At 32.6% G+C, this 20,551-nt stretch overlaps 3 protein-coding genes across 7 annotated transcripts; 1 reads left to right on the plus strand and 2 right to left on the minus strand.

The window, feature by feature from the left end:
- Positions 1-3,381, minus strand: LOC113866398 (eukaryotic initiation factor 4A-11). 2 transcript variants are annotated; one of them, XM_027501301.1, is made up of 5 exons: positions 3,164-3,381; positions 2,663-2,742; positions 2,387-2,493; positions 1,728-2,158; positions 1-1,128 (listed from the first exon to the last, which is right to left on the minus strand). In XM_027501301.1, exons 2-5 carry the CDS (start codon positions 2,728-2,730, stop codon positions 493-495), a joined length of 1,242 nt encoding a protein of 413 aa, XP_027357102.1. In that variant the 5' UTR covers positions 2,731-2,742; positions 3,164-3,381; the 3' UTR covers positions 1-492. The 2 variants fall into 2 exon arrangements, with proteins under 2 accessions (XP_027357102.1, XP_027357103.1); XM_027501302.1 differs by having other exon boundaries at positions 98-1,128; positions 2,387-2,449; positions 3,164-3,326.
- Positions 3,382-4,916: 1,535 nt separating this feature from the next.
- Positions 4,917-8,648, plus strand: LOC113864621 (probable magnesium transporter NIPA9). 4 transcript variants are annotated; one of them, XM_027498544.1, is made up of 9 exons: positions 4,917-5,085; positions 5,407-5,505; positions 5,657-5,786; positions 6,290-6,378; positions 6,645-6,701; positions 6,826-6,884; positions 7,533-7,653; positions 7,843-7,991; positions 8,113-8,647. In XM_027498544.1, exons 1-9 carry the CDS (start codon positions 4,975-4,977, stop codon positions 8,330-8,332), a joined length of 1,035 nt encoding a protein of 344 aa, XP_027354345.1. In that variant the 5' UTR covers positions 4,917-4,974; the 3' UTR covers positions 8,333-8,647. The 4 variants fall into 4 exon arrangements, with proteins under 4 accessions (XP_027354345.1, XP_027354348.1, XP_027354347.1 ...); XM_027498547.1 differs by having other exon boundaries at positions 4,935-5,085; positions 5,657-5,791; positions 6,290-6,304; positions 8,113-8,648; XM_027498546.1 differs by having other exon boundaries at positions 4,935-5,085; positions 6,290-6,382; positions 6,649-6,701; positions 8,113-8,648.
- A 2,714-nt stretch (positions 8,649-11,362) lies between these two features.
- On the minus strand, positions 11,363-14,119 carry LOC113865135 (cytokinin riboside 5'-monophosphate phosphoribohydrolase LOG8). Its single transcript, XM_027499514.1, has 7 exons — positions 13,756-14,119; positions 13,263-13,360; positions 13,080-13,110; positions 12,722-12,821; positions 12,465-12,535; positions 12,244-12,387; positions 11,363-11,621 (listed from the first exon to the last, which is right to left on the minus strand). Exons 1-7 carry the CDS (start codon positions 13,867-13,869, stop codon positions 11,529-11,531), a joined length of 651 nt encoding a protein of 216 aa, XP_027355315.1. The 5' UTR covers positions 13,870-14,119; the 3' UTR covers positions 11,363-11,528.
- Between the last annotated feature and the right edge of the window lie 6,432 nt (positions 14,120-20,551).

Here is a 20,551-nt window from a genome sequence, read left to right on the forward strand (position 1 = left end):
AAGATAAAGACATCTTTGCATGTTCACGCACAAATTCACTTTGATGAACCTTGTGCCAATATCTTGGTCACAAAGATGGAATTTGAGTAGACTGTGACTTAGAACAGCTTCCATATGTAAATTAGGAGCAAACATCATGACAGGTACACGGGTCAGTTCAACGGGGTGACAACGAGAGCAAGTCCAGTACATTTCCAACGCAACGTCAAAAAAGTTTTAAATTTACATAGCCACCCTCACACACTTAAAACAAAACATAGAGAATGCGGCAATCTACAATCTTTAGCAAGACAGACACAAACAAACTAGTTCACAAAATTGCAACAATGCATTCTGATAGGACCCAAAATTAGAGAAGAATGCCCATTTCAAGAAATCCACTAATTTTGGGCAAAGTTCAACTCTTGCTGGAGAAAGGCAGGGGCCATGAAAAATAAAATGATTGACTGTGGCCTCGATAAACAAAACATTACCAATGAAGCAGAAACCAAATCAAATGAGATCAGCTACATTGGCTGGCAGCTCCTCAACCACCACATTATAAAACTTTTGGATGTCATACAACATCCTTTCATCATCTTTGGTCACAAAATTGATAGCAACACCCTTTCTCCCAAATCGACCACTACGACCAATTCGATGAAGATAGTTCTCCGGCTGAGTTGGCAGATCATAATTAATAACAAGTGAGACTTGCTGGACATCAATACCCCGGGCCAAAAGATCCGTAGTAATAAGAACACGGGAGGATCCAGAACGGAATTCTCGCATAATGATATCCCTTGTGTTTTGATCCATATCTCCATGGGTGGCTGAAACTGTGTGATCACGACTCCGCATTTTGTCTGTCAGCCAATCTACCTTGCGCCTGGTGTTCACAAAGATAACACTCTGGGTGATTGCCAAAGTTTCATAAAGATCACACAGTGTCTCAAGCTTCCATTCCTCCTTATCGACATTGACAAAAAATTGCTTGATCCCCTCCAACGTAAGCTCATCACGTTTTACCAGAATCCTCACTGGTTTGTTCATAAACTTCCTTGTGATCTCTAGAGCTTCAGGAGGCATTGTGGCAGAGAAAACCCCAACCTGGATCTCAGGTGGCAAGAGCTGAAAAATATCATAGATCTGGAAGGAAGTACAACAGAAATCGCAAAATTCAGAAGGATAAACTCTACAAACCAAAAGGCAGATAAAGTTGTAGGTATTTGTATTCTTATAACACATGCACATGCTACCAACATCCAGACAACAAACCAAAACATCTCATTTTCAAAATGGCAAACAGTAAGTATTTAAATCTTCCTCCCCATAAGAAAATAAGAAACTAGCCCTTAGTGAAGGAGAATTCGTTAAACTTCTTGTCTCAAAAATAGCTCCATATGCAATTTTTCCAAATTTCATAGAGATAAAAGAAAAGGAAAACAAAGAGACTGAATAAGGGATTGCTGTTACTCCAATTCTTTCAGCGTCAAAATCCATTCAAACATGCATTTACATTTTTAAAAGGCAATATATTGTTATCTAGTATACCAAACTGTACTGTTTGACAAGTAACAACAATTAACAAGGTTATTGGCAGCCACTATAGCTCATTATCTATAAACGTGGTGAAAATTCAAATAGAACACTCAATAATACTTTTAAGCCAAAATCTTATTCTGCAACAACAAATCGAAAACATAAAGAAACAAATTACAGAGAGCAAAATGGGAAAATGAGAGGACCTGATCTTTGAAACCTCGAGAGAGCATCTCATCTGCCTCATCCAATACAAACATCCTAATGTTATCAGGGCGCAAAGATTGCCTACGCAGCATGTCAAATACACGACCAGGAGTTCCAACGACAACATGAACCCCACTTGAGAGAATGCGTAGATCTTCACGAACAATGGTACCGCCAACACAGGCATGAACCTTGACACCAAGATAGTCACCAAGTGCTCGCATTACCTTCTCAATTTGTTGTGCAAGTTCACGAGTTGGAGCAAGAACCAGTGCCTGGCACTGAACTAAGCTGTAATCAAGCTGCTGCAAAATTCCAGAGCAAAACGTAGCAGTCTTTCCAGTTCCAGATTGTGCTTGCTGAATTACATCAAGTCCCTTGCAGAAAGGAACAATCCCCCTTTGCTGAATTGCAGAGGGCTTCTCAAAACCTACTCACAAGTAATACAACATCCTCACAAATGCTCAGTTATCAATGAAAAATAGTAATAATAATAATAAAATTCAAAGCAGAAAGTGCAGCAAGTATTCAAGGTTCTCATATGCATATAACTTGACAGTAAAATAATCTTAGATTTGATGCTAATATAAACAGCAGAAACTAAAGTTGTCAAAGAGAATTTTAAAATTTTTGTATATTCATACATTGATGTACATACCGTATGCATAAATACCCCTCAGAAGGTTCTCCTGCAATCCCATGGCATCAAAGCTTTCGAAAACTTCATCATAAGAAGTGAAAAACTCTTGCCCATCAGTTCCAAGTCTGTTTCCATCAGGGCATCAAACCAAGAATGAGCATATAACTCAAGGCATGGGTGCATCGCAGGTAGGCATTATGTATAAAATAATAAGATGGTAACAATAATAATAAGAAACAAAGAGCATATCTCAGTGACATAACATCTATCCAGCTAAGGAAAGGGGAAACCTACAGCTCATCCATCTTAGCATCATAGTTACGAGTATCAAATTGCGATCCTTCCGGTGCCAACCCAGCCATGATGATAGCAAACTGTAAAGGAAAAACACATATCAATTCATTTCACACCATACAGATCAAACTTGAGATGTAGATATTACATATATTTCCATTTGCCAACTATAGTTTAACTAATAAAAAAATGAATAATATGTTGCAGTGTACTAAACAAATAGTAACAAGCAAAACAATGAAGCAGATAATCAATGAGAAAAATTCGCCATAGTCATTGAGTTTCTTTTATGCACAAGACAAAACTGAAACAACCCAAATAGTTATATTAGCTTCAGTTACTTATCAGAGGGTTGATGTGAGTTCCGAAGTGAAAAAAACTAAAATTTTACGAACGGAGCTCATTCACTATAGTATAAAATATAAATCTATCAGTGCAAAACAGAGATAGCAATCTATATCGAAACAAGGTTAAGATAGAAGCTAAATAGCGAATTCAAACCTTCGAGGGAGAGAGTATAATTTCGAATTGTCAGATTATGAAAAGGAGTGGATTTGAGAGTGGCGATTGCAAGATTAGGGTTTCCGAAACTCGAAGGTTTAGGGCGGTGGCTGTGAGACGACGACGTGACAGAGAAGGCGCCGGAGAGTGACAGTAAGTGAAAGAGTATTGGAATGATTTTCCCTTTTCAATTCATTTCGATTATTTGTTTCCAATTTCTTTCTCGATTCTACCCCTGTCGTTCCGGCTTTATTGCAGCTTGATCCTCAAGTTACGATGTCGTGTCCAGTTACCCTTTCTGTGTTCGTGGAGTAACACTGCAATTTAATAATTAAAATTGTCAGCATCGATTACACCTTAACAAAAATTTTATTTTGCCTTTAAACTTTACTAAAAATCATTCCATTGAAACTGAGTATTTTGTATGAGCTTATAGTAACTTATCTTTTACAATTATGATTGAAACTTTATTTTTCTTTTTATTAATGTCTCATTGGGTAACAAAATTGAAAATTATTGAATGCAAGGGTCGTCTGTTAATTGTAAAGCCTTAGCTTTTTGTTGTCAAAGCTTGGTCCATTGCAAATGCCAAACTCAATGCATGCTTGCGTGGCATAGGGTTTAATATAATTTACTTTGTTTGAAAGAGTTATGCTTTTAATTAAAAATTTAAGATTTAGTTTAATTATTTTTAATTTATTATGTGTCTGTGTTTCATAAAATTAATTAGTTCAAAAGTTATCAGTTTTAATTATGTATTATTTTAATTATTTATAATAAAATTTAATAATATGATTAAATAATCCGTACTTTTATAATTTTTTAAGTATATGTCACAGAATTTTTAAATTTAATGATAAATTTTACAATGAAACTACTCAACAAAAAATGTTGATAAACCGAATAGAGTGACACCCAATCTTAATTAAAGGTTATAATTTGTCTTTTTTCGGCTTAAGAAAGAAGAAAGAGACAAGTTAAATAAATGGAAATTAAACTTTTCATTAGGTTTTTTGTCTTTTTTTTTAACGTGTTTAGTGTCATCCCTCTTCACAAGCCTCTGCTTTCCAAAGATTCTTTGTTGTGATCTAACTAAGTCACCGTCCAATATCAAACTGTATCCAACTCATTAAAACTGCTCGTCATAAACATTACTTTTATGATTATCAGATATATTTTTTAACGTAAAATATATATTTAATATTAAAAAACCATAACTTCTATTGTTTTAATTCAAAATAGTATAATATGATTCACGATTTTTTAAAAATAAAAAGTATATTATAAATTAGCATAAAACTTCTCAACCACCCCTTTTTTAAAAACAAAACTTATCATCAAATATTAACTAATAATCAAACTAATTGAAGAATTAAACGTCAAAATTATTTATAAAAAATATATTGTACTCTTCCTGTAAAATTTAATAATTATTTAATGAAAACTACGTACATAATATATAAATATAACAATATTATAATGATTTTTTTATCATTATCCTTACAAGATAACAATTAAAAAAACATGTGTACTATTTAATGTTAGTATTAGATCTTTATCATAATTTTAATAATTATACATTTATTATACAATAAATTATTTTTTTATGATAATGATATAATAATAACATTAACCATCAAACTTTTTAAATTTATTTTTCTTAATTATTACTTTGCGTACAATGAATAGTTTCAAATACAATCGTTTCAATAACGATATTAAATAAACAATTAATATCTAGTTTATGACAATTAGCAAATCCTAAAGGCGCGCAGAGCAGAGGGAGGAAGAAAGGGTCGGAGTCGGAGAGAATGTGGGAATCAATTGTTTTGACGGTAGTTGCCACCGCCGGCAATAACATCGGCAAAATCCTTCAGAAGAAGGGCACGCTCATTCTCCCCCCTCTCTCTTTCAAGTTCAAGGCATGTTTCTCCTTTTAACTCTATTTTCCTTTTTCTTATGCCCTTGTTTTGGTTTCCATTCAAAATCTCACCTTTTAAGATAACTACATGATTTCAAACATAAGCATGTGCTTTTCTTTGCTATCAATTCACTTTGACCCGAAACTTACAATTTGTGCGGTTGGGTACATGCACGCGCACATGTATGAGCGTGGGAATTTGGGTGAAGGAAAATTGGATAAAGATCCCATTTTTCATTGAAGTATGTGCGCCCAGGAATCACTGTTCGATTAAGGATTAACTTTGCTCTTTGGAACCTTCTTTTGACGATTGTGTTTTCAGGTCATAAGGGCCTATGCTTTCAACAAAAGCTGGGTAATAGGTTTTCTAATGGATATATTTGGGGCACTATTGATGTTAAGGGCATTAGCTCTGGCTCCTGTAAGTGCTCTGGCCATACCTTTAAGAGAAAAATAATTTAGAGGAAAACAAGAGTTTGAATTTGAAGAGATTTTTCTTTATCATGTTCATGCTTCTGTAGTATTTTGCTTATAACTTTTACATTGGTAATTTGGTTGTTTTTCTCATTTAGGTTTCTGTCATCCAACCAGTTTCTGGCTGCGGACTGGCAATTCTTTCAATCTTTTCTCATTTTTATCTCAAGGAAGTCATGAATGCCATTGATTGGGTAGGCATTACCTTGGCAGGTTTTGGCACAATAGGTAATGTAAGTTTTAGATTGCCAATGTGAAGTGTTAGCTGCTTTTACTTCCTTTAACACTGCAAGGACCATGGCTGTTGAAACTTGAAACAAATGTAAAATTTCTGGATTCTATTTCCATTGGACTGTCCCTCTGTTTTTCGTGTTTGTACCCATGTTGTCAAGTGATAGAAAAACCTTTTATTGATTATGATTAGACTTGAGAGTAACAAAAGTTTCTTGGTTTAGTTGTAGGTCAGAATTTGAGTGTAAATACAGTAACTGTAAATGTGATGGTGGGACCATTTTATTTTTTTGTATGCTACAGTATGTACTTGTGTTGTGTAGCTGAGCAATGGATTGAGATTTCATGGAATTTTCCTTATTTTATATTATCTGGCTGCTATTAAAATAAATTTTGCAGTCAGTTACTGGATTCAATTCATCATATATGTCATTCTATCGATTTATGATATACCTTCACGTGTCCAATTTGTTAACTATTGTATGGTCATCTATGTTTAGGAGTTGGTGCTGGAGGTGAGGAGCAAGAGGCTGCTGCGTTATCTATTTTTCACATACCATGGATGGCATTTGTTGTTTTCATCTTGTTTGTAGGTACCCTGGCTTATGCATTGATCCATTAATCACTGCTTTCTCTGAAGTCAGTAGGAAGTGACATTACACTGGTCTCTTGGAATGCATTAAATGTGTTATGCATGATTACAAGACCAGTGGTTTTGATACATTATTTTATTAATAGTATTAGTATTTTTTTATTGGGTTTATTTTTCTTTAAAGATTATAGGGTCATTGGTGCTACAAAGTAACATTACTATCTTCTGGAAAATTGTTCTAATTGTTAGAAACACTGGTGCAGATAGTTCTTAATGGATGGCTTCGTATATACAAACGTCAAAGAAGAGAACAAGAGATGGTAATTCATGTTTTAATCATGATAGGGTGCCTTCATTCTTACCTTTCTATTTTCATTATGGATGTCCTTCATGGTAATTTCAAGATATTCTTCTTCGATTGTTTCACATTTTTAAGTGATGCAGATGGAATATGATGTTGTCGAGGAAATCATTTATGGCTTGGAATCTGGAATTTTGTTTGGGTACTATTACGTCCCTACTATATTTATGTATTGTGCTCTTGTGGACACATTTCACTTCTTTCATTTACCTCAACTGCTTAATATCAGGATGAAGATTACAACAATTGTGTGTTTTATTTTGATGATATCTGTGCATGTTGCTTTCTCTTTTGTTTTATAATAAAAGAGGATTTGGAGAGAATAATACAGCTAGTAGCCTAATAGAATAACGTGTTATGTAGAAAAGAAAAAATAAATTACTCTTTCGAAACAATTATTGGAGGAGTACCGCAGGCACCGAGAGATCATAAACACAACTTTATTCCATAGCATACGTAAAGATAAACAGATGCTAAATGTGATCATTCCTTTCCAACCACAACAAGCTTGAATTTTTTTGTTGATTATCTGCATCTAAAAAAATGACTATTTTACATTAGTTGCTTGCAATATTTTATTCGTTAAGTCTAAACCTAATTTATTAGATATGTCAGTTTCTAACTTTATATTAATAGCTTATTATATGCATAAATGTGATCATTCCTTTCTGTTGGCTGAGTATGAACAAAATTTGCAGATAATAACATATTATTTACACACACGTGCACATTGGGGGTGGGGGAGAACAGAACTTGACCATACGTCCTATTTATGAATACGTAAATGCAGGATGGCATCTGTAATATCAAAGATGGGATTTCTATTCCTGGAGCAAGGCTTCCACAAGATGTTGGTTCCTATTTGCTTATTCATGAGTGTGTGTTCAAGTGGTACAGGCTTTTACTACCAGGTATTCTGAAGACCTCTTTCATACCATTTACTTTTCTGTGAACTATTACACCCTTTGAGCCTGAGGGACATTTCAAAGCATGGGTGGTGGGGAAGGCAGGATTTCAGTCAAACTGGCTGGAAGTTGTCTAAGTTCTGCACTGCCAATTTCAGATATAGTAACCTCTTTTCTATTTACTTCAATATACAGACACGCGGTTTGAAGCATGGGAGGGCTATTGTAGTTTCTACATGTGCAGCTGTGGCATCAATTTTGACTGGTGTACTTGCTGGAATGCTTGCTTTAGGCGAGCGACTCCCTTCGGCCCCAACAGCTCGCCTTTTACTTCTACTTGGCTGGTAATATAAGATGTCTTGCTATTATTTCTTTGTGCGTTTACATTTCTTTCTTTTCAACATTTCCGACATAAAGCAATGCAGAAAATGAAAAGAGTTCTACACTTCACTCCATCTGCTGCAGGCTACTAATTATTGTGGGCGTCATTTTACTTGTTGGTTCAAAAAGGCTAGCGAGATTCCTTCCATTTTCTTCACAGCGCTCTAAAAGAAGTAGTGTGGATAAGAATTATGGCCCTAGAAGATCTGGGACTTCCCGTATCAGAGAACCAAGCCCAACTGCTGTCATTCAAGCAGCAACCTTGAATCATTTACTATCATCATCTTCCAAAGAAAAAGCTTGATTTTACATGAGCTGGAAAATGATCCTTCATCCATTCTCAGGTTTCACCCGTACTTAAAAAAATACCCCCTCTTAAGGCTAGGTTGTTTGTGTAAAGTTGCTGCTTTATCAGAGGGCATGAATTTTTATGGATCATTCCTTCTGGCTCACCTATTTTACGTGAAAATTCATTAACTTGTATAAACTATTCATATGCTTCCAATAATTCTCAATATTGTATATGACCATGGTATAAAAGCGTACAGAGTAAAACTGTAGCAAACAAGTATTGTGCTTTCTATATCAGATACGTGGTTATTGTTTCACATTTTAATCATATGCTCAATACTATAAACCAAGTGGCACACATAATATACTTTATATATCAACAAAGGAATTTCTTGTTCCGAGCATTTTAGAATTTTTCTTTCATTGTTCAATGCAAAAGGCAGTGCTATCTTCAAGTTATGAAAAGTTGCGAGAATGGTGACATGGTTATGTTGAGTATGAAGAATGAGTGATGGGAGTAGGATAGGGACCCAAAGAAGAGCAGATGAATACCTCTGCAAGTGGGTCAATTAAACAGTTAATGGCTTTTTGAGGACATCAAACAAATTATGTCACGAAAGAACGAAGGGAGGAGGGACCCCTCTAAGGAAGTAATAGCACTCTCCACTGGGCTTTGATCTTGTGATTTAACCAAATCATTTGGTCCACCATGACAAGGACTAAGACGCGGCATGTACTGTGTAGTGAAAATCTATATTGCAAAACAAACTCACACTCACACTACTCATCATCCTTGATGCATCATTAGACTCATGACCAATCGTAAGGGGGACTTAGCCGACACAAGAAGACAGTGGAAGAGCCAAGTAAAATGACCGATCAAAGGGAAAGAACCATAGAATGCAAGTCCTGGTGAATAGTTCCTTGAGAATCCATGTCTAATGCATTTGGCACACACAAACATGGCCACTCATGTACCATAAACTATGCATGTATCAATCAGACTAGTATCTCTCAAATGTTTCAACATAGAAGAGTCAATTTCTATAGTTATTTCGGATAAGTTCACCATAACAGATAGGGATTTTCCCGGTGACCACCTTATGCCATAACCCAATTATTTTACCAAGGGGAGGATGGTACTTTGGGCATCTTCAGTTCCAAAACTGTTTTTTTCATACTCCAACATTAGAGTCTGCTCCATCAAATTGCTTTGCCTTTCACTTCGAATAAGTTAGTTATGTAAACAAGAATAGAAGAATTTTTCTGGGACTGGGTCTCTAAATGAGTATGTTTGTGCCATTAACGCTGGAAGGGTTCGAAATATCGTTGCTCAAAAAGAATAAACATAAACAAGAGGTACACATTAGGACTATAACATTGATACCTGCTCAACTACCCTATCAGCATTTTTTTTTGTCATAAAATTTGCTTGTATTACCTAAGGTTTTTAACTGTCTTCTCATCATCCAAATTTCGATTCCTTTTATTATGCACTAAATCCACACCATTCATTTATAATTACCTTATTTGTAGCATTTTTATAACAACTTTAATGGTCCAACAACTATAAATTGCTTTTTTTTTTTCGTCATACTATTAATTGCTTTAGTTATAATTTTATTTATAGACTCTATCGTGACTCATCATCATTTTTACCTTTTTACGATCTAACTAGCAAAGAAAATGTTGTTTCAATAACCTGAATCTCAACAATTTTGTCGCAAAAGCAATTTGTTCATAATCCACACTATGTTTTGTGATTTTTTAACTTGCTTGAACTAGATTTAATTGTGATGAATTACATAAATACATATAATATCTTTTTAGTTTTTTTCGTTTTAATTGTTGATTGTTTGGTCTCTATTATGACTTCAGTTTTTCAATCCTCATTACTTTTCTCTAAGGCTTGGGAATAGCATTCAATCCTTATCCAATCCATACTATTTTGTGGCTAATTGCAAACTTGACTGTCAATATCATGTACTTTACATCATTTTATTTTATTATATATAATTTTACTTTTCACCTCCCTGCATGCCCCACTACAAGTATTGTGGTTCTTCTTCAACGGGTTTCTTTGCCTTCTCTTAATTATAAATAATAATAATAATAATAATAATGATAATTCTTGTATATCTAAAGTGGGATATCTTTTGATATTTCCCTTATATTTAGAGAATCCCTTTTGAGGTGTGGATAAAATAGAAAATAGCTATATATATACACACACAACGTCATATATGATATTAATATTCAGATGTTCAAATAACAACTAAGACGAAAAAATATGTCAATAACCACAAATGTTCAAATAAGAATGAAGTAAAAAATTGCAAAATTAGTTATAAAGTTGTAAATGATCACTAGCTTTTACGGAAGATATAATTAAAAAGGTATAGTATTTATATTAAAAATTAAAACATGCTTCGTGATTAAATTAAAGAAATTATTCATTCGCACGTTTACGTGTAATGATTCCTCATGCTTAGTTTTTATTAACTTCTTTTAAAAAATAAATAATCAATCAGTAAAATTTAATAATGATTTTTTTTTTATTTTTTAAAGAAGCTACTTCTGAATATGAAAGATAATAAGCGTCCTACTTTCTTCTATGGTAACCATAAGGAGTCACGGTGTGCTGCATAAAGTCTTGAGGTTCGGCAAAAGTCTTGGTTGTCCTTGATTAGTCTATCTTGTCTAATTAAGCCACTACAAAGTGGAGCCAACCATATTATGCACAACTGAGATTCTGCTCAGGAAATGCTTATCATCTCTTTCCATTTCCAAGTACTCATTTGCCTTTAATGAGTTGTAACAAGTAACAACTAGATATGACTATTTTACATGGAAGAAAAATTATCGAGTGATCCAAAATTATGTAGTTTTTGCCATTCATATTACATAATATATGGATAAATTTTATAATTTATGAAAAAAATTGGGTTGCAATGTGAATGGTCAAAATTACTTGATCTCATACTATTGAAAAATTATTTGAGAAATTGATTGACCACTAAATGGAGAAAAAAAAATTATAATGGAAAGCAGCAAAGCATAGATATTAGAATTCCAGTCATAAAGACAAAGTAGTACACGGTAACAAACAACATATGGCCCCATCTAAGCAGGTTTTTGTATACATCTCAAATGATGAAGAATCACATCATAAATCAATTTTGGAGAAAAACCTCCCATCAATAACAGTCTCACTCTGCATTCTCTCGTCCTGGATAATTACCTAATTGCTTCATCTGCCAGCTCTCATGAGGGGCAACATGTTCATGTGAAGGAGTGTAATACTGCAAAAAGAAGTCAGCTGGAGCTTAATACACTAATTTCAACACTTTATCTCCCAAAAGGAATGAGACAAAAGAGAGAGAGAGAGAGAGAGAAAGAGAAGAAAAAAATGGTATTTGAAGTCATTAATAAGAATGATCATTTTGAGAGTTTAAAAAGTCTAATATCAATTAGCCTTGATGCTTACCATTGCCACATAAGCAGAAAAATCCTAAATGACAACAATTACACAACAAAGTGCTTAGGGGAGAAAAGTCCTAATTGACAACTGTCCCACAACAAAGTGCCTAGGGGGAAAGAACATAAGAAAAAGTATGACCCCTCCCCCCCCCCAAAATCTATTTTCACAAGTCATGCATAGAATCATATGTCTATGCTTTATTTAGGTTTCGGATGACAACCTTTAAACTGACCAATTTTGACTGTACAATATTAGCATGTATAATAGTGATAAACCAACAAGCATACACGATCAATAGATTTTCCTCATGACCCTAGATGTTCAACCTACCATTAAATAATCTTTTAAAGATCAATTCACAAATTTGAATGGAATTTTTCATGCACACGTTTCTAATGTTTCCTTTGACATAGTAAAGGACAAATGGATAATTGAAATTACACCTCCATCTTCATCATAAGTTCTTTGGCTGAAGAAGCAGAGACGACTATATTCCGTGCACCAGGCTTGATAAAGCCTTCTTTAACACCATTGTCAAATAATGCAAGCAAACAGTTATAGTAACCGTCCACATTCAGTAGACCAACCTGAGCAGGATAACATTGTGTTAGCATTTGATTATTATACTAGGGATTTTATAGTAAGTAGTAAAATACTAGTTTACCGGTTTTTTATGAATTCCAAGTTGGGCCCAAGTTATCATCTCCAACAGCTCTTCCATGGTACCATATCCTCCTAATTATAAGGAAGGAAGAAGCATACAAACAATGAGAAACAATATTATATAAACAATGTACCAATTCAAAACACCAATAATACAAACAAAATTCCCTATAATTAAGGAAAATTTTAGGGGCATTCACAAGACATATAATCATCAATTATTTTTAAAAATTATTTCAGAGGTGTTCAGGTAACTACCAGGGAGAGCAACAAATGCATCAGCTTCTTGAGCCATTGCAGCTTTACGCTCGTGCATATCTGAGACAATTCTCACTTCACCTACTGTTTCACCAGATATCTGTCAAAATTGCCCAACAACAACTTACTAACAAAACACTAATCATATTTTCTCCATCAGAAGCATCTACAAATTATTTGCATGTCAAAGAAAGGAACACCATCATGCTACAAAATAAGAAGTTTAAAGCCAATGCATTGGAGGTGGCAGGCTGAAGATAGTGCAAGGTAAAACTAATATAAAACAAAGACCATTAAGTGCTAATGATAAAATTAACTGCAAGTGGAAGGAAAATGTTAAGAACTGTAGTATAAATACCTCAAGAGGCATGAGAACTTTTGGAATGATCCTGCACGTGGAGAGGGGGGCAAAATGTAAAGAAGAAACAAACAAATGATGAGACATGAGATCAATTATCAGCAACACCAGCTTATAGTAAATGACTGAAGCATCCATAATAAACACTAAAAAGGCAAGTTTTTTCTTTTATTATTCATATACCCTAGAACATGGCAGCCTCCATCATACACTCTCTGGGATATTAAGCCCATTAGCCCAACACTTCCCCCACCATACACCAAGTCTATGTTCCTCTTAACCTGTAATTCAAGCCATAAAAAAAACAACGATAAAGATGAAGTTGATTCACGATGATGAATTATTCATTGTGTATATGCAGGGCACAAAATGCATTCATACAAAGTTGTTAAAGCTATGTATCTGAAAAAAGGTGCCTTCTAAACAAAGAGTGCTCGTTAACAAACGAAACAAATTTAGTATAAAGTATCAGCATAGAAAACAACAGTTAGTATACGTTGAACACAAGGTATGCAGAACAGAATATATCAGAAGTGAACAAAGCAACGCAGAGGATGTGCTCTGAGACATATAAGAACCCTTTTATTATGGTATTTGAAAGACGAGTGTTTTTGAGAGAAAAAAAAAATATTGAGGAACAGAAAAAGAGAGTGAAGAGTGATGCAAAAGAACGAACCAGTTCATTGCCCAATTGAATCGCAGCGTCACTGAAAACCTGCCTGTTGCCAGAGTTGCTGCCACAGAAGACACACAGCGTCTTGAACTTGCTTCTGGAGTACCCTTCCTCCATTCAAAATCGTTGCTTTCTTTGCGGTTTTTGAATTCAAAGCAAAACCATTGGAAGAAAGAAAGAAAGAAAAAGAAAATGAATGGAAGAGAGAAAAAGGGTAGGCCTTAACGCGTATGAAGATTATATATTGCTTTACTTTTTGAGATATCAGCAAAAGCCAGAAACTTTCTAACCAGGGTTGATCCTAAATGGACAAATAGAGCATGTATGAGAAAGAGAAATCGATGAGACTGGCACTCATTTTTGGTGAGCAAAGCATACCCACCCCACATGCTCTTATTTCTTTTCCAATCCTACGTCTTTTTGTCGCTTTTCTAAACTTTAATACGCCTACATTTAGTATTTCAGATTGCCATAATAGCCAATTTTAGGGTTCTATGACCATCATGTACATGCACATGAAAAATATGTTTTTTTTTTTTTTTCATAAATATGAGGCATCTATTAGTTTTTTCTTTAATTTTGAAAATAACTATTAAAATGTATGAATATAAAAAATGTAAAAAAACAGTATTTATTTATAATAGTATTATGTAGTGTCAAATTTTAAATACTTCAACAACATATTAATGATGTACATTAATCTAGAAAAATAATTTTTAATAATGTTTAATGATTAATTATACATTATTATAAAATGGGAACAGAGGAAATTAAAATTAACTACTCATGTATTTACTTCTGCTTTATAATTTTTTAAACATGTTAACTTCAATGCTGGATAAAGTAGTTTATAAAATATGATACGGCATTAAAATAGTGCAACCAAACGTATACTAATTTATCTAAGCTAGATTTTATGGTTAAACTTTTGCTAGTGTTATTAAGAAAGCAGTCGAATTTACTTAGAAATGATAGGGATAAAAGGTCAAATGATTATCAAGGCGATACAAAATGAGATACAAACTCTTTTGTAAGGTGGTCAATTGGTGGTGTTCAATAATTTTAGTAGGGCGGGTTCAAAAGTTTCATCATTGACAACTTTGTCTATAATTGATCAATAGTTATATTAAAATTATCCAATCAAATGCATAGAAATATAACTTGAAAAAGAAAAAAATGAAAAAAGAAGTGTAGGATGAATTCATGATCGCACTACTTGCTGTGAGGCATCGAATAACTTTCATTCTCAGGTTTGTTAGCTGTTCCAAAAAGATGCCTTCATATTTTCATTTGCTTATTTATGGACCACATGCAATAATGTGTTCTTTTAACTAAATATCCGCGAGGGTTAGTGGAATTGAATTGCTTCTCCTAGGAATAACTTGTGCTCTCAATTGTTCAACATATATACATGCATATCATAATGCTAAATTTGAGCAAATTTGTGAGAAAATGGTCATATCATTTTATTCTCAATCTAGAAAAGAATTTGGACCCTAAAACAACCCACCCATGACCAAATTTATGATCGTCCAAATTATTTATAAGTAAATAAACAAGTGTGTTTGTACATTTAACTTATTGACCATTCTTTTGAATTGGTTTGGGTAAGTGTATGTGACCCTACCATTATAAACATATTATTGAATTATAGCAAACTGTAATTCTTAAGTGTAAGAAAGAGAGAGAGATATCCACGTCATGAGAATGCACGAGTGTCTCACTATATCTAACACAACAAAAAGGGTGAAAGAAGAGGATACACCCAAAATTGAACATCATGTCCCACTGTCCAGCCAAATGGACGACGGGTACCTCTGGGCCGATTCTAATGTATAGCCTTTCAAGTTCAGTGAACACCTCCTTTTCTAGCTTTTCCAACTTCTACTCTTTTAATTAAAATTCACTATTTTCCAACTCTACTTTTGCTCCTGCCAAATCTTTGTGGGTTTCCAAGAAATGTAAAGTTATGATGAACACATTGGCAGTACAGTTTTGAACAATTGTAGATGTTAAATAAATTATAAAGTTAAATGTGATACTTAAATTATAGACTTCTCCCACTTAAAATATTATTATTCTTTATGTCGTGATTAACTCATTTGAAGCAATTTATGCTTGTGTTTAGTGAATTTGATGAAATTATATACTGGGTAGTTTATTTCTTTTCTCTTTTTTATCTTACATAATGTTTTCGATATATCACGATACTGTCTATCCTTTTCATTTAGAAAAGTGTTTTGAAGTATGAATTATTTGACAAAAACTTAATTACAAAGGGTTTGAATGAATTCTGTCCGGCACTCTTCTGATATATATAAGATTTTTGTAACCAATGAGATGCGAGCACATCATACTCATTTTGGGTGAAAATTCTAAGCACTATCTAACTCTAATATTGTTTCATTAATACAAAATTCCTTTAACTTCTTATATTATTGTATAAATTGAGGAAATTCAAGTTAATATTTAAAAAATGGTATATGGTATAAAAGAGTAATTTTTATATAAACACAAGTATAACTAGTTTTTCTTAGACACAACCAATAAAACATTGTAATAAAGAAAAAATGTTGTGTGGATATGATAACATTATATTAAATGAAACTTTTAAGAACATGTAAGTTTAAAATGAGAAAAATTATATACACGTTTCAAACTCTGAACTTGGATTCAGATGAACCAGAACTGCAAATTTTCTTCAAATTAATCGAAATGCCATTGGAGAGAAAAAAAAATGGTAAGGTAAGAAAGGAAAGAAAATGAAGGCATAAAAGGAAACCGGTTATTTAGATGGAGAAGGAAATATGGGAGAGGTTATTGCCTGCTGGTACAAAAGGATGAAGAAGAATAATCAATCCTTCTTTGCAACTAAAATGAATCCTAACTTGACACAAATTCTTTGTAGCCTCTTTTTTTTACAACGCTTTATATTAAAAGAATGAGAATATAGAAAAGAATATTCTGCCAAAAAACACGTCCAACAAAACAATATGACATATAAGTGAAAAAGTCTCAAATTTTAAATTAATTATCTCGTTTTTTTCTTAAACCTCTTTTAGTAGCTTTTGTTAGTTTAGTTTAAAATTATGTAAAATTATTTTTAAACTATTATATGCCTATTTGTATACGTTATGCAACAGAGTTTACGGGAATTCCAACACAAGTTACATGGGAATGAAACATTGTCAATTCTATCAAAACTCTGTTAGAATTTTTATCAATCAAGCACTAAATATGATTATGATGTTAAAAAAGTGACATTTCATCCATGGAGCATACTCATATTTTTAGCTTTTTCCAAGGGTAATAATGCTGGCATCTTTGCCAAAAATGGGAAGAACAGAAAACCCCTATTGCTTGGCTTTCTCGTCTCTTTTTCCTTCTCCCCATCAACTCCTGAATTCAAGCAATCAGTTTCGGTGTGCTTCACCATTCTATTTTCCAAGAAAGCAATAATCTGGTATTTGATCTCTCAAATTCTATTTTCCCTTAGGACTTTGTAAGCAACCTTTTAGTCCTCATAGATTAATCCAACATTCCACAAAGAACAAAAACAAATCATTTTTGTTTTTGTGAACAGAGAGAGAAAGAGAGAGACCACAAAAACCATACATGTTTGTCATGGGAAGAAAAGACCCTATTGATAATCTCTCATTGACACACCCCATTATATATTTGTCATTCCTCGCTGTTGGGTTGGCTGCGAGCATGGCTATAATCACAACCTTGTGCAGTTTTGGATTCCGAAGAAAATCATCACCATCATCGCCATCCTCTGATACAATAGAAATAGCGAAAGAAATGGATGCACCTCACACGGACACAGCAGAAAATGAGAACAACGAGGTTCAGGTAAAGGAACTACCTCTTCCCCCCGCAATGCAAGAACCAAAGGAACCATTTATATCAGAGAATTTGAAGAGAGTAACTTCTGAAAGAAAGGCACCTCTTAGTTTAAGCATAAAGATGCCAAGGAGTTTTTCTGTGGCAAGAGCTAGGGATCAAAAGGAGGACAAAATCAAAGGCAAGTTGAAAGCAGAGGACTCTGTTTGGATGAAAACAATTATTCTTGGAGAAAAATGTGTTCCTGATGAAGAGGATGATCCTGTCATTTATGAAGGGAAGGGAAAGAGAATTTCAGCATACCACGGTAAAAAACATAGCTCCATATCCATTTCTAAGCAATGTTCTCTCCTTGATCATGATGCATTATCATTGTCTGTAGCACAGCACCAACCCCAAACAGATGAAGAAAAAATCAATAGCACTTAATCTTTCAATCATATCAAAGAATTTTCTTTATGTTTTACGTCAATCCATGAATGCATGTGATTATTTTGACGTAGTTTCTCCTTGTGAAGAAAAAAACAACGTAGATTAGGTATTTGTGATTTGTATATCTGGTGCATGTGGGTAATCAAATTATCAGCTTTCTTGCAATCTATACTTGTACAATTCTTTTTTATCTCTCTTTTACTCTTTTTTTTTTTTTTCATAAAATTTTCTCTCCTTGTTACAATACATTTTTTTACACCTAATGAGTATATGAATAACATTTTTCCTCGTAATATAAACATGCTGCAAAGTGGATAAGGAGTTAAGCTCCATTTAGAAATTTTTTAAAATCAATTTCATAAGAATTTTAAAATATCTTAAGCTATGTTTAGAAAAATGAATTAAAAATTACGAGTATGATTTACTGTGTGTGTTAATTTAAAGCTGTAACTCTGTAAGTGTGGTTAACTGTTTGTATTAAATGACTTAAGAGAATATATAAAAACTGTGGACTAAATTACAAACTGCCTTTGGTGAATCTCTGCATGAACATGTTTCGTAAAACGTGAAGCGTGAAGACTTGTTGATTAACTGTTGATTTTTTTAATTTTATTTTGATACTCCAATTGGTTACGTAGACGTGAAAACAAGTAGGCTGTTACTCGTCAACCATTCATGGGATGGTGGGGAGATAGTGATTCATACTTGTTCCATGATAATTTATTTTTTCTTAAATAAAGGAAAAGTTCAGAATGAGAAAGGGAAAAGAAATCAGAGTTGGTAGTGAGACACAGCCAATTCCTTTCTCTTGCTGAGACACAGACATAGATTTTTCCTTCCATTTTTATAGACCTGAGACAAAATACTACTGGATCAGGGGAAAAAACAGAATACAATAATATAAAAAAGATCAAAGAAAAAGTAGAACATATTTTGAATGTTTCCAGCTATAAATTATAAAATTTATTTTAAGATTGTGCAGAACTAGAATGGTATCGATGTGCACGTGTTTGAAAAAAAAATCATAAACTATTTTCAGTAATGTTCTTTCTAGTTTCAGAAACTGCAAAATATTATATTTTGAATGTTCGGTAGATAAATAACCAGATTTTTTTTTAATTGCAAAATTTTAATTACTTACTATTTAGTTGGAATAAAGAGTTCTGAAAAAATTTGTATTCCTCCTTTTGCTATAATTACTCTGTTGATGGTCTCATCCTCTGCGCGTTTTTCCAGCAGAGCTCTTTCTTAGATTGTGTTTTAGAGCTTAGGCCCGTTACTTAAAAAAAGAAATTTTTTTATTTTAAATTTATTATTAAATTTAAAACGTTGGAGGAGTACGTATACAGTAAACTAAGTATACATTTGGTGTATAGAATTGTACCTTCGAACTGCATTATTATTGTGTTTGTATGTTGATTTAGAATTATAATTATAATTTTATATATCAATTTCATAGAATTATATGGAAAACTCTTCAATTCATATATTGCACGTTAGAAATTTGAATTTCTAATATATAATTTATAAATATATTATGGTCATTTTTTTAGTTTTTTTGTATTTCTCGTTTTTGTGATTTTTTTCTTTTTTAAATACTTATTTCTTCAATTTTTTTCTCTTTTTCTTTATTTTCTCTTTCTCTTATGCATCTTACTTCCTCTTTTAATGTTTTTTTGTGTTATCTTCTTATTTTAACTATACTTTTACATTTTTTATTAATACTATTTTTTTCTATGTTCTCTTTTTTTTTTTTTTCTATTCTCTTCTTCCTTGTTTTACCTTGATTATTATTAAAAATTATTTTTCTGTATTCTCCATTTGTTTTGTTCTTTCTATTCTTATTTTATACCTTTTTTTTCTTTTTCCTATATTACATTTGTTATATGTTTAATATGTTTACGTTATTGTGTTGTATTGTTATTCTGTACTTATTACAAACTATATTGTATTTGTAACTTTTACGCTTGTCGCAAACTATATTCTTTATATTAATTGTATAATAATTTGTTTAATATTTTTTTTGAATTATTAGATGGCAGTGAAATATTAGAAATTAATTTAAAAACTCTTGAGAGTACAAGAGAAATAAAAAAGATAAAACTAGTGCTAGATGCAAAAAAGCAATAAAAAGTATATTTTTAAGGCAATTATAGCATAAGACTAATGAAAATTATTATAATTAATTATGTCTTACTAAACAAGTTTTTTCTTAAGCCTTGCAACATTTTACAAAAAAGATGAAAACTAGATAATACTTACTATGTAAGCATAGAATAATATGTTATAATATTTCTACTTATTTTAGTTTATGGTCTTAGAATGAGTTATTGTAAGTATTTATATTCAATTTATATTTTTAATTTTGAGAATTAAATTATATTTATGAGCATTCGTATACTTTCATCAAATTTATGAGAAAAATAATTTATAACATAATATTAATTTTTAATAATAAATTAAACATAAAAAATAAATTTACTATGTCATAATTTTTAAAAAATAAATATTAAATTATCAT

Source organism: Abrus precatorius, unplaced genomic scaffold (assembly GCF_003935025.1).
Source record: "Abrus precatorius isolate BTA unplaced genomic scaffold, Abrus_2018 Scaffold4, whole genome shotgun sequence".
In the NCBI taxonomy this organism is placed as follows: domain Eukaryota; kingdom Viridiplantae; phylum Streptophyta; class Magnoliopsida; order Fabales; family Fabaceae; genus Abrus; species Abrus precatorius.

Bases quoted from the DNA above. Each gene is read 5' to 3' on its own strand.
- LOC113864621 (XM_027498544.1), top strand. From the start codon at position 4,975: ATGTGGGAATCAATTGTTTTGACGGTAGTTGCCACCGCCGGCAATAAC. The intron at 6,885-7,532 runs GTACTATTACGT...ACGTAAATGCAG, and splicing joins GAATCTGGAATTTTGTTTGG to GATGGCATCTGTAATATCAA. The intron at 7,992-8,112 runs GTAATATAAGAT...CATCTGCTGCAG, and splicing joins CTTTTACTTCTACTTGGCTG to GCTACTAATTATTGTGGGCG.
- LOC113866398 (XM_027501301.1), bottom strand. From the start codon at position 2,730: ATGGCTGGGTTGGCACCGGAAGGATCGCAATTTGATACTCGTAACTAT. The intron at 2,159-2,386 runs GTATGTACATCA...ACTTGTGAGTAG, and splicing joins GAGGGGTATTTATGCATACG to GTTTTGAGAAGCCCTCTGCA. The intron at 1,129-1,727 runs GTCCTCTCATTT...ACTTCCTTCCAG, and splicing joins CTCGAGGTTTCAAAGATCAG to ATCTATGATATTTTTCAGCT.
- LOC113865135 (XM_027499514.1), bottom strand. From the start codon at position 13,869: ATGGAGGAAGGGTACTCCAGAAGCAAGTTCAAGACGCTGTGTGTCTTC. The intron at 12,536-12,721 runs GTAGTTACCTGA...CCTTATAATTAG, and splicing joins TGCATTTGTTGCTCTCCCTG to GAGGATATGGTACCATGGAA. The intron at 12,388-12,464 runs GTAAACTAGTAT...TATCCTGCTCAG, and splicing joins TTGGAATTCATAAAAAACCG to GTTGGTCTACTGAATGTGGA.